General features: G+C 50.2%; 1 protein-coding gene across 1 annotated transcript in view; it reads right to left on the bottom strand.

Annotated features, from left to right (window-relative positions):
• LOC120232682 (collagen alpha-6(IV) chain-like) overlaps window positions 1–16,312 on the bottom strand; it is a 69,184-nt gene that overhangs the window by 6,114 nt on the left and 46,758 nt on the right. The window contains exons 27-40 of the mRNA XM_039233538.1: window positions 14,992–15,162; window positions 14,137–14,280; window positions 13,328–13,453; window positions 12,709–12,890; window positions 9,797–9,860; window positions 9,107–9,181; window positions 8,281–8,388; window positions 8,078–8,185; window positions 7,430–7,501; window positions 6,987–7,112; window positions 2,987–3,103; window positions 2,500–2,661; window positions 2,209–2,307; window positions 276–422 (exon numbers count right to left, since the gene is read on the bottom strand). Of these exons, the coding sequence (XP_039089469.1) occupies window positions 276–422; window positions 2,209–2,307; window positions 2,500–2,661; window positions 2,987–3,103; window positions 6,987–7,112; window positions 7,430–7,501; window positions 8,078–8,185; window positions 8,281–8,388; window positions 9,107–9,181; window positions 9,797–9,860; window positions 12,709–12,890; window positions 13,328–13,453; window positions 14,137–14,280; window positions 14,992–15,162 (1,701 nt within the window). The remainder of the gene's footprint in view (window positions 1–275; window positions 423–2,208; window positions 2,308–2,499; window positions 2,662–2,986; window positions 3,104–6,986; window positions 7,113–7,429; window positions 7,502–8,077; window positions 8,186–8,280; window positions 8,389–9,106; window positions 9,182–9,796; window positions 9,861–12,708; window positions 12,891–13,327; window positions 13,454–14,136; window positions 14,281–14,991; window positions 15,163–16,312) is intronic.

Below are 16,312 nucleotides of genomic sequence, written 5' to 3'. Positions count from 1 at the left end.
ACACTCCCACCTTCCCTCAGCAGCATATTAGAGAGGGAGAAGCCAGCTGGAGCAGTTGCTATGCTCTGCCCACACATTCTCTAAAGCCAAGTAGAACTGCTGACCCAGCTGGCCCTCCGTCCTGGCAAGAAGCTTGGGAGCTTCGTGAAGGAACAGGGGAGATGCTTGATGCAGGTGCCCCCTTGGGGCTGAAGTTCCCGGCCAGTTCCTTCAGCCTCTCGGTCCAGGCTGTCTTGGCTCCCCGAGAAGTCCCCTTTTTCTGGCGCCCTCCTTACCTTGTAGGCCTACAGGGCCTTGAACCCCAGGGTCTCCCGTGAGGCCAGGGATGCCATCGATGCCTGGGAGACCCATGGGTCCAGGAGGAACCTGGACAGCTTCCGCAATTGGTGTTCGTCCGGGAGCTCCCCGGGGTCCGAAAAAGCCTGCAGGCAAGTGGGGGACATGGAAACAGCAGGTGGAGACAAAGGAGGCAGTCAGCATGGGTCCCCAGAAGCCTTCCTTCCCACCTTGCAATCACCAGCTTTCTACTTTTCCTGTCAACCCCCGACTCCCCGCCCCATAGTGCCCACTGGATACCTCTGGGGTGACTGTCACCACACTTTACACAAATGTCATCGTTACTCATCTGTCTCCCCAGTGAAGGCAAGGAATGGGTTATATTCATCTTGTTTCCTCAGGGCCCAGCACAAGGACTGGTATATGGTAGGCAAGTCAGGAAATCTTTGTTGCAAATAAGAGGGCGCTGAGCTTTGGTTCGGGGCTGGAATGGTTGGTTTATTTACTTACTGGTCAGAGCACAGGGCCAAGGAGGCCAAGGGGATGCGTCCAACTTAGAGGTTCAGTTGGCATCACAGCCTAGGACCCTGAGCCTGGCCTGCTGGTTTACTAAGGGAAGCCAAACAAGCCAATTCATTGACCAAATATCTCTCAAGTGCCTATATATGCCACACCCTGGTAGATTAAGGGATGGAGGAGTGAATAGGGCAGATCCGTCATGGAGATTATGGTCTGGTGGTAAAAATGAAAAGGAATAGCCTGACAAATACCATTAGTCTTACTCTAAGTCCTGAGAAGTGCTACAAAGGAAATGAACAGTGCAGTGACAGCGACAGGCAGCAGAGGGCGCTACGGGGCAGAGACCCTGCTTTAGGAAGAGGGACAAGTGGCTCCTTACAAGCAGTGACATTTAAGCGGAGGCCGTTAAGGAATTAGGAGTGGGGGTGCCTGGGTGGCTCAGTCAGTTAAGCGCCTGACTTCAGCTCACAAGTTCAAGCCCTGCATTGGGCTCTGTGGTGACAGCTCAAAGCCTAGAACCTGCTTCAGATTCTGTGTCTCCCTCTCTCTCTCCGTCCCTTCCCTGCTCACTCTCTGTCTCTCTCAAAAATAAGTAAACATTAAAAAAAAATTTTTTTTTAAAAGAAGGATCTGGGAGGTGGAGGGGCTACAGTAATCCAGGAGGAGCATTCTAGCACGTGTGAAGGCACTGCAGTCAACCCTGGTTGGGTAAATGAAAGAGGCTGGCGTGGAAAGAACAGGAACACAGAAGAGGGAGGGCTGACGATGAGGATGAAGAGGGAGGCGTCACATAAGACTTTGCGAGCCATAGTTTAGTCTTACGCCACGGGGGGAGCCAGGGGATGATTCATGTTTTCTAAGATCCCTCTGACCGCTTTGTGGAGAAATGATCGTTGGGGGAGATGCAGAACGGAGGAGGAAGCAGGGAGATCAGGCAGCAGGTCACTGCAGTGATTCTCATGAGAAATGTTGGTGCCTTGCACCTGGGTGGCAGCCAAGGAGGTGCCAAGAGGTGAGCAGACGCAAGGCACAGTTAGGAGAGGCGACCTTCAGGGCTTGCTGATGGATGGGGTGCGAGCAGGGGAACGGTGGTAACGGATGGAGAGTGTTGTTCTTCCTGTCTGGATGGAGCAAAGGAGTGAGTGGTGAGGAGTGCAAACCCAATGCCTGCTGACGCGGAAAGAATGCCGAGGGGAGATCAGTGGGGCGGACCCGTGGTGGCAGTGGCCTCCAGTGCTGGGAGCTGATGGAGGCAGGGACGTCCTCAAGGTGGAGAAATAGCCTCCCGGGAGGAGCGTCATCCAGCTGCCCCAGACATCCAGGCTTTCTTGGCGTGACTCCTACGGGACGGTTACCCCCAGGCCCGTCCCTCGGGCGAGCTCGGGATCAGCGGGGCGCAAGTCCTCAACTCACCTCTTGGCCCTGCCTTCCCCTTCATCCCGGGAAGTCCTGGGTCTCCAGGTGGCCCAGCCTTGCCTGGAATCCCCATGAAGCCAGGCTCACCTCTCATGCCTGGCAAAGTCCAGAGGAAAGCAAGTCAGGGCCTGGCACGGTGGTGCTGGTGGGGGGTGGAGGGGTTGAGACTAAGCAGATTTGAGGGTGAGAAGAGCATTTGTAGCTGGCCTCTCTTCACAGGGCTGCAAGAAGGAGCCACCTCTAAGTGCGGAATGGGGAAGGGCCCAACGGCCAGCCGAGCAGCCATACCTTTCAGTCCTAGCTCTCCAGGAAGGCCAGAGGACCCTGGAATTCCTTGGTCTCCCTTGGGCCCTTGAGGGCCAGGAATTCCAGGGAAGCCAGGGTCTCCAGGGTCACCTTGATTGGAGGATGGCCCAGGGGGCCCTGGGGGCCCTGGAGGGCCTGGGCGGCCTAGGGATAAAATCAGACAGGAATGAGGGCAGGTGAGAAGGTGTCCACCGCTGAAGGCCTAGGGGCTAATAGGAAGCCAAAGCCTGTTCCCAGGTCAGAGAACCTTCCCTTGCTGCATTTGGTGTCCCAGTGCCTGGACCTTCCCAAAGCCTCTCTGCAAAAGGCCGCCTGTTGCAGTCCCCCGTGTCCCTGTTGGGGGAGGGACGTGAGGCCACGCAGGCCCTTGCACATGCAGCAGTAGGAATGGGGCTGGACTGCGTCAGGATCTCCCCAGACTCCGGACAGAAGGCAAAAGCCAAACCTCTTTTGGGTTTCCCGTCTTTACCTCGCTCTCCATCTAGGCCTGGTCGCCCGGGGTCGCCAGGCTGTCCTGCTATGACTGAAGGCAAGGAGAGGCCTGGGGCACCGGGGAGACCAGCAGGGCCTTGGAGGCCTGGGAAACCTGCAAAGAATAAATAAAAGGGGCTGCGTGGGCTTCATGTGGCCAGGCTTTCAGAGAAAATGGAAATTCAAGCAGAGAAAATGGAAGCGGCCAGGTAGAGGCCAGACCGGCGAGCGCCAGCAGAGGGCGTTCTCCCTTCAGTCTCCCTTCGCAGCCGGCAGAGGAACGCAGCCTCACAGGAGGCGACACGCACGGTCTCAGCGACTCCTGGTTCCCGTGCCCCGCCCACAGCAGGCGCCGCAGTTCATGGGGATGGAGTTTTGGAAAGTTCTAGCTCCCAGCGTCGCCGAAAATGGACATATTTGAGACAGATTTCCCTCAAATCGGGAAGAAAAGAAAGCATGACTGCAGCACCTGGAACTGAAGTCACACATTGTCATTATATTAGCCAGTTGTGTCTGATGGTGCCCAGAGATGGTTACAAAGTGAGGTGGGCCACTGGCTCCAGCCCGTCCTAACAGACCTGTTGGGTCAGAAAGGGAGATCGCAAGGGCACTGTGGGTCCCAGTGTCTTCTAGGGCTAATTTCTGGGTCTTCTAGGCAAACTTGTAAATGCTTTTATAGGTAATTCATTATACCAGCTGAGTGCTTGCTTAACTGTCAGTAGAACAAATTTCTCTACCCTAAATCCTTTCCCCCTTTTTGGTCAAAGAATAAAGCCACTGATTAGAGTAGATACAAGAATATTTGTTTGCTCACGTATTAATACTGCATGGCGTGTTTTCTGTTTATGGAACGATTTCCACTATAACGTTCAAAACCAAAAAAATGTCAACTGATTACAGAAGATTTATTTAATATTCACACATCGGATACACACATGGAATCTTTATGGGAAACACATTGAAGCCATAGATACAGATGTAGAAGTCCATGTTATACTTCTAGCATGAAACTGATGTATTTATTATTTTGGTATCTTCTAGAAGAAATTCAAATGAAGAGAAATCACTCTGGTTGATAAAGTATTCTGGGGGTTGAGATGATTTTTTTTTTGTTTGTAACAATAAAATCCAAAAAGGTTAATGTTGAATTGTGTTTTTCTGACAAGGGAAGCCAAAAATATCAATGTCAAATTTCTCATATTTAGATAAGGAAATAGCAAATCCATAAAAACATGTAAAGAAAGATGGTGGCTTGGTTAATTCAGGTGTTTTTTTGTTTGTTTGTTTGTTTGTTTGTTTTTTTACAGCTCATTCGTTGACTGAATGTTGAGGACATATAAAGAATAAAAAAAGAAATTTCGCCAGAAGTTTCCAATTATAGGTCTGGAAAAGAAACAAAAGGAAAACAAAAAGAAAAACTAGCTTCAAAGCCACATGGAGCTACTTTTAGTATGGTCAATTATGTCTTGATGAACCTTTGAAGTATTTTTCTTTTTCACAAGGGTAAAAATCTGAAAAGAAAGACATATTGTTTTTTTTTCCTGAAAATAAATCTTTATATATGTACGTATCTATGCTGAAATTAAGCAAAAACCAATAAACAAGACACCAGATAGTAGCGTGGGCAGCACAGAGATTATTATTAAAACTCCTATAGCAGTTTTTGGAGCTGCCTTCTCTTTTTACCTGTTTCTTGATTTTAGAATTACACCAATATATCATTAAACCTGAAATAGAGGTACTTCTGATCTCAGGTAGTAAAAGATAAAGCTCATGTAGTTAAGAATGAGACACTTTAAATGAGCACACGAAAATGCATGATGGCATGTTTCTCCCACTCACTTCAGTGCCAGAGACTTAAAAAAAAAAAAAATCTTAGGAGCGCTTGGGTGGCTCGGTGGGCTAAACGTCCGACTTTAGCTCGGGTCATGATCTCATGGTTTGTGGTTCGAGACCTGCATTGGGCTCTGTGCTGACAGCTTGGAGCCTGGGGCCTGCTTTGGATTCTGTGTCTTCCTCTCTCTCTGCCCCTTCTCATCCTCTCTCTCAAAAATAAGTAAACATTTAAAAAATTTATTAAAAAGAAAACCCTAAATACACATGCAACTTTTAAATATTTAGTGCATGTCCTTCACAGATCCTACCTCTTCCCTCCCTCTCGTGGACAACTACTCCTGAATTTTGTGTTCAGCACCCCCACACTTTGACCATGCATATCGATATGCCTAAACAATATACTGGTTGTTCACATTTATTTATAAACTTTTATTTATTTTTTTAAATGTTTTATCTATTTATTTCGAGGAGAGAGAGAGAGAGAGAGAGACAGCACGAGCAGGGGAGGGTCAGAGAGAGAGGGAGTGACAGACTCTGAAACAGGCTCCAGGCTCCGAGCTGGCAGTCAGCACAGAGCCCGACGCGGGGCTCGAACCCACGAACCGCGAGATCATGACCCGAGCGAAAAGTCGGACGCTTAACCGACCAAGCCACCCGGGCGCCCCTATTTATAAACTTTTAACAGTGGAATCATACCCAACGTATTTCTCCGCCACTTGCGTTTTTTTTTAAAAATCAATATTATGTTCCTGAAATGTATCCATCTTGACATGCGCGGTTTACTGCATTTGTAATTGTGATTTTTATTACCTCAGCTAGCGAAAGGAAATGGATAATTTAACGCCTGGGCATTCATAGTCCAGATTTGAAAATATCTGGGTTTTGCTTCTGTCTGAGTCCCGTCTTCTCTACCTCCTGTGAAAGAAGCCACATGATCCCCCTACAGGCTCAGATCGTGTTTGAGCTCTCCCTCTGGAGAAGCTGCTGGCTTTCAGAAAAGAACAGGTTGGTCCAGACCAAAGGAAAGAGTAAATGCAGAGAGAGCAGATGCACCAATATAAAATGCAGCAGAAAATGAATTAATGTAGGAATTAGTTCCTGGAAAACATACACACATTATACACCCATGCATATAAACAAATAAAATGTGGTAAGACCCCGAGCACTAGAACTATAACAGAGGAGCATTTTGCAAATATGATTTCCCGGGTACCACATAATGATAGACTGGGCGACATTTCTTGAGCACCTACAATGTGCCAGGTGCTATGCTAAGTGCTTTTATACATATTACCTCACTCCTCATTGATTCCCCACCAAATCTATGGAGTAGATTCCCTTATTATGCCCATTTTACAGAAAAGGAACATTAAGAGTTCACTGGGGATTGAGGGGCAAGTAACTTCCTTGTTCAAGGTCATATAGCTGGTGAGAGGTAGAGCTGGAACTTGAATCCAGTGGTCTGATTTCACGGCCCATACACCCAGCTGTGATGCTACGCTAAATTCATTTCCTGCTTTATACTGAGTGCAATGTATATGGGTCTTCAGAACATTCCTAAGGAGAACTAAAGAATCAGAATTAATTCTCACTATTTATGAGGCGGAGAGAGGTAGGCCCAGAAAGAGACTTCAGATGATATGATGAGTCAGGGGCCAAGATTAGGGCAAAACCTGCTTGCTAGTAACTTATGAATCCTAATTGAGTGCTTGCGTGTGCCTGTGCCAGGGTGACATTTATCTTCTTAGTCTTGGGCTTCTTCCAGCAGCCTCACTGTCTTCTCAGGTCCCCGGGGAGGGCCATCCACACTGGACACTGAGGAACTTCTGACAAATCTCTTGCTAATGGACAAGCCCTGTCCCTCGGGACCATTAGATTCAGGCTGTGGCCAAGTGGGCAAGAGAGAGCCTGGAGTTAATAAGGGAGAGCAGGAGGGACTCACTAGACTGTTCCTTGACACTCTTTCCAGGAAAGCCCTAGCATTCTAGCACGGCCTCCCTTCTCTTTCTCAGAAGTCAGTTCCACTGGGTTCTGAGATCCCCAGAGGTGTGAAGACATGCACAACTCAACCCTGTGAGCCACCGGGTCCTGATGAGCGCCAACCTTGGCTGCCTAGCCAGGCCTCACTCAGCTTCTACAAGGCCTGACCTGGGCTCACTTACCTCGGCCACCTCTCTGCCCTTTCACTCCTGGCTTTCCTGGAGCTCTGATGCCGATTCCTGGAGAACCTTTTTCCCCCTTGGGACCAGGCAGGCCAGCTGGCCCAGGCACACCGGTGATACTAGGTCCTAGGGGGAGAAGCAGAAAGAGGAAGACAGAACTCAGTACAGGTGAGGCCTTCATGCCGCTCTCACTTGCTGGGGACCTGCCTGGCATACACTAGAAGCTGAATACTGAAAAAACAGGAAGGAGAGCTCATTCTGGATAGAATGACGAACTCCTTCTACCTTCCTCCACAAATCAAGGCGCCTCAAATTGGGGGCTGGCAAGGAGATCCATGAGTTTAAGGATATGGGATACACCACAGTTGAGAACTCATGGCCAGCCCTTGCCAGCCTTCTGCAAGAGCTAGCACTCTCCTGCTTGCCCTTGAGGTCTTCCTAACCTGGAGCTCCATGGGTTCCCTTGGTTCCTGGAAGCCCATTCAGTCCATGTAAACCAGGAAGTCCAGGGAAACCTGAGGGGAGAGAAGATCAGAAATGGCTCGAGCAACTCTGAATCAGGAAGGGTCCGCAAAAGGTCTTGCCGCCGAGGGCATTGCGAAGTCTTCGTGTCAAAGGTCGCCGTCTTCCTTGAGGCACGACTTAAGGCCCTCAGGGAGACTGAACCACCCCTAACCTCCACTCTCCATCATCACTTTTCCTGACTCTCAGTAGAAACCAATACAGTTTTTAACTACATATCTTCAAGAACACAGAGTGGCAATGCCAAGGTCTTGAGTTGCCAGCTCCCAGAGACTCGCTGCCCAATCTTGAAGTCAGGAAAAGGCTACAGGTGCCAGGACAACAACCTTCCTCGCTAACTCTTCTCTCCACGGATCCCATGTTCTCCTCTTCCCGTTCCTGCTTTCCCGCCATTCCTCCCCCTCCTTCCCTCTTCCCATTATCTGTCACGTGGCCCCATCGATGACTCCTTTGGATAAGGCTTGCCCCAGGTAGTGTCTCGTAATGTAAAGTAGTTACTACTGTCCTTTCTGGGGGGAGGGGGGGAGGAGCAGAGCCCCTCTCCCCACTTGCTCCTCTCAAATACATACCTTTGGTTCCTGTCAGGCCGGGGGCTCCCAAGGGCCCAGTTGCCCCTGGATGGCCTGCAGAACCCGGTTGCCCTGGATTTCCTCTCATGCCTGCAATCCCAGGGAGTCCTGAAAATGAAAGCACGGTAGTAGTTCCGAAAGGGTCATGGCTTAAAGCTAACCCTCATTTTATCAGAGTAAAGTCGTCCTGTGGCAGTCAATACCTGGGGAGCCAGGAAGGCCAACATCTCCAGAAGTACCGACTTTTCCATCTTCACCTTCGTTTCCTGGGAAACCCACATCACCAGCTAGTCCATCTTTTCCTTTCACGCCTACGAAATCAAGAAAGATGCTGAGTGATTAGGCCACATTTAGGGCAATGTATTTCTCCAAGGGAGGGAGAGAGTGAGCAGGCAGGTGAAGCCTCTTGACCTGCCAAGAGAGCTAAGACCAGTGAAAAGACTCTGAAAACGATGGTGGCAGCTGTAACTTCCCATTTGAAAGGTGCTGCCTGCTAAGGAAAGTAAGCTTGTTCTGCGTGGCCCCAGAAGTAGGAGCAATGGGTGGAAATGTTCGAGAAACAGTTTAGATAACAATAAACTAAGGAAGTGGAAGCCATCATCTCAAAGTCTTAGTAGGCTTATCCCCATGAGGGTTTTTTTTTTTTTTTTTGAGAGAGAGATAGAGACAGCGTGAGCAGGGGAGGGTCAGACAGAGAGGGAGACACGGAGTCAGAAATAGGCTCCAGGCTCTGAGCTAGCTGTCAGCACAGAGCCCGACGTGGGGCTCGAACCCACGAACCGCAAGATCATGCCCTGAGCCAAAGTCAGCCGCCCAACCAACTGAGCCACTCAGGCGCCCCTAACCCCATGAGTTTTAAAGGAGGATCAGGCAAGTTTGCTTGGGGAAGCTGTGGGCTGCCTGTCAGGTAGAAATTTCTCTGCACTGGATAGAACTTGCAGAACTTGGAGTTGACCTCCCAGGTTCTTCCTGATCCTCAGTGTGGAGGGGTATGTGAAACACATGAGGTAAAAAGTACAGTGGACTTACCTTTAAATCCAGACTCCCCAGGTTGTCCCTTGAGTCCCGGGCTACCAGAAATTCCAAGGGTCTGGCCTTGATCTCCTGGGAGATATGAAGGTATTGTTGAGGTGGTCAGGAGAAGCTAGAGCTCATTTTGTAACAAAGAGATCTTTTGATGGCAAAAGCTTTTCAGATTCCATGTAGACAGAGGAGATCTTTGACAAAAGTATGCAATGGGTAAAAGGTGACCAATCACCAAAAAAAAAAAAAAAAAAAAAAAAAAAAAGGCTGGGATGCTCTCAGCCAACTGGCAAGAAATGCTGCTACAGGAAGCATATCTCCACTGGGAAGACATTGCTAGGTTCAGTCTGGGCAGGGAAGATGATAGAAGGTGGGGCTCCAGAACATCACCAGAATGGAACAATGATGGCAGCAAGGATGGGAAGTTTTCTTGCACAGTGGGCTGAGTTCAACAGGGGAAAAGACTGTTAGAGCTGAGGTTCTCCTCTGCTGCTAAGTCTGGAAGGCACATGGGTCAAACCGCTGTTTGTCACATGTCTATGAGGAGCAGAGACTGCAAAGGGGGTTTGGCCAAAAGAGAAATGTAAATCAATTCACTTTCCTTTAAACACAGAGCTTCCTTCCAGAAGAGCCCTGCACCTGCTAGAAATCCACCTTGCTCTGGAAAAACACATTAAAAGAGAAAACGCTCCTCACCTTTTGAACCCGGGAGACCAGATGCTCCTGGGAGTCCGGGAGCTCCACTGAGACCCTGTGAGCCCTTCAAAGTAATATGGAAATCATTATTTCTGCCCATAGCTCAGAACCTCCCCTGTTCTCACCCCCCTCCCCTCCCCGAACCACTGCCTGTAAGCTGTGGCAGGGGTGAAGTGGGTGAGAGGGGGGAATCCTCCAGAAGGGAAGGATGAGTGAAGGGTGGAAATGCAGACTCAGGAGTTTTAGGGGAGGGATTCTATCTGCAGATGAATCCTGGTCTCGTCATTCATAACTCCCCAATGCCTATTCAGATTGGAAGCTTGGAAAATCAGGTGTGGCTGTTCTAGCAAATCTCTTAGAAAACACAGGATGTGACAGTCAGGCTGGGGACTGCAGGTGCTCTCTGCAGACAGTTGGCTAGAGCCAGAGCTCTGGAGCCATTACGCACAAGAAAAGGTATTGCTTCGCCATGCAGGGCTTACAGCTCTCAGCCACAGATTCTGCAAGCTGCAGCTTCCTGCAAGGATACCAGGTCACAGGCTGTATGTGTGCATTCTGGAATCTTAATTTGGGCCAATGTTACCATTTTCACAGGAAAAACTGCTTTTATGACTAATTCAGCACACTATTGGAGTCTGGGAAGCAGGCATGCCAGCTACTCTCAGTATAGTTATTCCTCTGCTATCTGGTATGGTTTTGACGTGCTGCAATGTCCCTAGTAAAGACATACGCTACTTAGTGCCCTGGGTGGGAGTCTAAGTTCTGGACTAGGTCACTGTGCTCACTGACCCGCTACCTAGGATACTTCCTACATTTGCTTTACTTTTTCTGCACATTGGGATATCTGCTAATTCTGAGCCTTTTCTCATGCTGGGACTCCCTCCCACTTTGACTCCATTCTTTTTAGTGTATGAGTAGTCAGAACTATCCGGCTGAGAACGATTTTTTTGCAGTTGCTTCAAAGACGTGTGTGTGTGTGTGTGTGTGCACGCACGCGCGCGCACGTTCCCTCCATCACATGGACTGAGACTTTTAAAGGACAGGGACTTTGGGGTGCCTGGGTGGCTCACTCGGTTAAGCATCCAACTCTTGATTTCAGCTCAGGTCCTGATCTCATGGTTCATGAGTTTGCGCCCCATATCAGGCTCTGTACTGACAGCGTGAAGCCTGCTTGGGATTCTTGCTCTCCCTCTCTGCCCTCCCCAGCTCATGCATGCTCTCTCTCTCAAAATAAATAAATAAACTTTAAAAATAGAGGACAAGGACTTTGTCTGTAAGGAGCACAGGTGTTCTGTGACCCAGTTCATTCAGTCCCTTTAATACTGCTACAGTATTGCTAACTACTTATTTATTTATTTAAAAAATTTTTTAAATTTTTTTTAAATAGGAGAGAGAGAGAGAGAGACAGCGTGAGCAGGGGAGGGTCAGAGAGAGAGGGAGTCACAGACTCAGAAACAGGCTCCAGGCTCTGAGCCGGCAGTCAGCACAGAGCCCGACGCGGGGCTCGAACCCACGAACCGCGAGATCATGACCTAAGCGAAAGTCGGACGCTTAACCGACTAAGCCACCCAGGCGCCCCCTTATTTAAAAAATTTTTAATGTTTATTCATTTTTTGGAGACAGTGAGAGACAGAGCACGAGTTGGGGAGGAGCAGAGAGAGAGAAGGAGACACAGATTCCGAAGCAGGTTCCAGGCTCTGAGCTGTCAGCACAGAGCCCGACGCAGGGCTCGAACCCACGAACTGTGAGATCATGACCTGGGCTGAAGTCGGACGCTTAACCGACTAAGCCACTCAGGCGCCCCTCTACTACTTATTATTTTTTAAATGTTTTTATTTTATTTCTAGGAGAGAGAGAGACAGTGTGAGCAGGGGAGGGTCAGAGAGAGAGGGAGTCACAGACTGAAACAGGCTCCAGGCTCTGAGCTGGCAGTCAGCACAGAGCCCGACACGGGGCTCGAACNAGAGAGGGAGTCACAGACTGAAACAGGCTCCAGGCTCTGAGCTGGCAGTCAGCACAGAGCCCGACACGGGGCTCGAACCCCACGAACCGCGAGATCATGACCTAAGCGAAAGTCGGACGCTTAACCGACTAAGCCACCCAGGTGCCCGTCTACTACTTATTTAGAGCCCACTATTTGCCAGATACCGTGCTAAGTGCTTTACACATATCATCTCATTTAATCCTCACTACTGTCTGAAGGAGGTCTGAATATCATTCCCATTTTGTGCAGACGAGAAAAGTGAGGCTCAGGCAAGCTAAGCCATGTGCACAGAATCATCGAGCTAATGAGTCATAGAGCTGAGATTCAAATCCAAGTCCATCTCATTGCTATCCTTACTCTACCATCCGGCCTTTTGAGAACCCAGACAAGCTGTGAGGCAACAATGGTGTTCCTGAAATCAAAACAAATCAAGAGGTCTGTACCAAATCCTTATGATGTGCCAAGTTCAGTGGGTGATACTGGCAGTGGGATGCAGACAAAAGATCAGGTAAGGCAGTTCTTGTTCTCGGGTCCTAATGACCTCACTGAGGAAATCAGACCCATGTAAAACTGACTGGGATTCATATAAGCAGTGAGAAATGCAGCACACCAGCAGGGTGGGAGCTCAGGGGCTCCTGGAGGAATGGGCTCCTAGGCTGGGGCTCAGAGAACACGAAGGCATTAGACTGAGCTGCAGAGCAGTTGTCTCTGGCACACGGGAGAGACAACATGAGCAAAGGCCCAGAGGCAGGAACATTCAGTAGAGGGTGGGAAGACCTGTCAGGCTCAATGAGAGGACTTTGTCTGGGATGAGCTAGGGGAAGGGGCTGGGAAGTGGGCTGGGGCCAGAAAGATGGACAATAGGGGCATGTCCCCCTGCCAGGGAGGCCCTTCCCTGGTGGAGAGACAAAGATCTGGGGACACTTACACTTGCTCCTGGTATTCCTGGGAAACCTGTGATTCCAGTGGACCCTTTCAGGCCAGGTAAACCCCGTAGTCCAGTAGAGCCAGGGGGGCCTGGTTTCCCATCAAGTCCCTTGATGGTACTGGGGAATCCGGGAATTCCAGGCAAGCCTGGTGGCCCCGGGGAGCCAGCCTCTCCTTTGTCACCTGGGAAAGAAGCAAACAAGGCTTAGAAAAAGGACTCTGGCCAAGAGAAAACCTACTCCCCCAAGGTGCAGGTACCCTGGATCACAGGCAAAGTACAGCCTTGGGGACGGTTAGCTCAGGGCTGAAGGTGTGGGTCGGGGAGGTGCCTTCAGCCTTAGGGGGCACCAGTCAGGGCCACCCCAGCTCTAGCACGGCGAGTGCCCACCCCCCATCATCCACCAGGCTCCTCCAGGGGTACAACAGCCTGCAAAATCTCAGTTCACTGCAGTGGCAATGAAAACTGGCAGCCTCAAAGTCCAGCGCTCCCCAGGCCCAGGGAAGGCAGCCTCCTTAGACTCCCTGTTGCCACCTCTACTGCCAGTCTTGGGAGTCTTGCCCTTTCTCAGGAGGGAGGTTAAGTTTGAGCATTTCTCCTGCCCCGTTGCCTGCCCCGGCACCTCTGGGCCCAGGAAATCCATCGGATCCAGCTGAGCCTCTAGAGCCTTTGTCTCCTTTGAACCGGAGGTTCAGCATTGGAGGGCGTGGACTGGGTACTCCAGCTGGCCCTGGGTCTCCTCTGTCTCCTGTAGGGGTGGAGATCGCGAGACCCTCGTGAGAGGAAGCTTAGACATGGGGTCAGGCATGAGCTGACCTTTCATCTCAGCTCTTCCCCCCTCTCCTTGCCCCAGGCCTCCTTTTCCAGGACCTTCCCCAGCCCTGTTCCCCCAAACTTCACATCAGTGTGCACGCCCTCTCCTTCGACAAGCCCGAAGTCCATCAGCAACGTTGGAACCTACTCAAAAGCCTCCTCCACTGAGCATCTGGGAATGTATGATGGGGCCTCTAACATGTGATGATAACTCAGAAGTGATTAGGTCTCTTGGTTTAAAGGGACTTCATTCAAGGAGTGCCTGGTCGCTCAGTCGGTTAGGCGTCTGACTCTTAGGTTTCAGCTCAGGTAATGATCTTACGGTTACTGAGTTCAAGCTTCGTGTCTGGCTTTGTGCTGATATTGCGGAGCCTGCTTGGGCATCTCTCTTTCCCTCTCTCTCTGCCCCTCCCCTGCTCATGCACTCGCATTCTCTCCCTCCCACACAATAAATAAATACTTCAAAAAAATAAAAAAATAAAAAGACTTCATTCAGAAGCCCCACATCTTATTATCTAACACAAGATGGGTGCAAGCCACAGCAGCAACAAAGTTGAAAGACAAAATGTACCATGGGAAGCATGGCTAGCAAGATTGGAATTCAGTGTTCCCGCTTACCCTTTTCACCAGCACTACCAGCCTGTCCAGATGGCCCCACTCTTCCGGCTGACCCAGATATTCCCTTCAATCCACTTGCACCAGGAATACCAGGGAGACCTGATATCCCTGGAAAACCTACCAGCCCAGCAGAGCCCTTCTCACCTGTTGAGAAACAAGAACTTCTATTATGATCTCTCTTTTACATAGAGGGAAGTGGAAGCTCAGAGAGGTTAAATAACTTACCCCAAATCACACAGCTAGGAAGTTGTAGAGAAGGGTTTCAAACCCAGGTTTCTCTAACTCCAGAGCCCAAGCTGTCAATCCTTACACATTATACTACTTCCCTTAACGGGGGCATGACACTAAGCAACAGAAGGGAGAGAAGAGGTGGGCACCTCTCTTATGAGATGCCAAGTTAGAGCTCACGGACAAAAACAGGCCTAGGACTGGTTGTGTGACCTTGGACCAGTCATGTACCCCAGTCGAAAATGGAGATGCCTCCCATCCGACCTCTGGTGTCTAGCAGGAAAGTCACAGAAACCGAGAGCGATCGGTCTCCATGGTAGGGGAGTCGTGCAAATCAATAACCCCAGTGTGACCGTTTCCATCCTGTGCTTTACTGATAGTGCTATTCAGCCCAGTGTTCCACCTGGCCAGCAGTGAGGGTGATTCACCATGGCTGGGAGTCTTCCCTTAGCGCTCGCTTTGTCCAGCCATCTTACCACAAAAAGTCCCGCCCACCTCTCTCTCCCCACCCCCAGTCCCCCTCCTCACCTCCCGTTTCCCCTTCCGAGGCAGAGAATCAAGGCAACCTGGGCAGCGTGGATGATCTTTTTAGGGGCCCACTAGCGCCTTCCTGAGCACGTGACTTACCCTTCGGACCTGGCAGGCCTGGTGACCCAGTGCTCCCTGGCAAGCCGGAGTTCCCCAAGAAGCCAGTCAGCCCTGGAGATCCTGGAAGGCCTTTCAGCCCAGGCAGGCCTCTCTTTCCAGTTGATGCAGGAGGACCTGTCTCACCTCTTAAACCTTTCTTTCCAGGATTTCCTGAATCAGCATGGGAGAGAACATGGGGCAGCCGTCAAGTAAGGCTATGTCCAGATCTGGGCCGCTGCCCGTTCCCATGGCTTCTGGTTGGCTGGCTGGCTGGGTTTTGGAAATGGTCCTTTAACCATGGCCTCGGCAGGCTGCTAACTGGCAGAATTCTTGGCTGGCTGAAACATTAGCACTTACCACCCAGAGCACCACGCCAGTGGCCGTTACTCTCAGCGTGGCAGGGCCATCAAACCCCTTTCTGATTAGAGCTTCTTCCCTCTTTATGAATGTGGTGACACATTTTAGCCTGTGAATGGAGCTCTGGGAAGCCAAGGTGGCATCTGGACTCCAGTTTCCTGGTACTTCCAGTCTGAATCGCGCCACAATGGCTGTTTCCTGGGCCAATCGGTGAAGTAGAGGTTAAAGCTGAGCCATTGTTTCAGCCTCCCAGGGAGCCACAGATACAGGGCTGCCCTTTTAATCCCTCATGCAAGCAGTTAAGTCAGCCAGTTCCTTGGCATTAAGGTTGAAAGGCCCCCTAGTGCCAAGTACTGTAGAAATCCCCAAGGCCCATTTGGTCTCCTAGGTAGTCTGAGACTTCTTTCACCAGGCTTTAAATTGGTCAATGGGATTAACCTCCTGAGCTGCTGCCAGAGTGGAATGTTCAGGTACAAAGCAAGGAAATTAAAAAACCAAAGGATTAAATCAGTGACGACAGAGGTATTTGGGCCCCCAAGAACCCAATTGAATGGCTGACTTGGCTTTCTATGAATTGAAAAGCATCAAGTAGCTGCAAGCCCCAGGACTCTAATGGGGAGCTGTGAAGGGGACTCCACAACAAGGGAAGGAAATTCAATGGGGGCCAGCCCCACAGCATGAGCTCAGGGACCCCTGGCCTCGCCAAGGTTAGAGTGTATAGTCAGATAATTCCCTGAGCAGGAAAGCCGGTGGGGGTGTCAGTCTGTGGGCTTGTGTGCTGTTTTCTCACCTGGACGGCCTATGGGAAGACCCAAGAAACACAGAAGGATAAAAGGGATTAAAAAGGATTTTAGTGGCTCTGCAAAAACTCAACATCAGTCACATGGCCAGGATAAGGGGGTGTGTGTGTGTGTGACGTAGTCGCTGAGGCAGGGGTGAGGAGGGCAGTGCAAGAAAAAGGCAA

The sequence above is a fragment of the Hyaena hyaena genome, unplaced genomic scaffold (genome assembly GCF_003009895.1).
Source record: "Hyaena hyaena isolate Hyena2069 unplaced genomic scaffold, ASM300989v1 scaffold_77, whole genome shotgun sequence".
Classification (NCBI taxonomy): Eukaryota; Metazoa; Chordata; class Mammalia; order Carnivora; family Hyaenidae; genus Hyaena; species Hyaena hyaena.
This window is presented reverse-complemented; position numbering and strand designations above follow the sequence as displayed.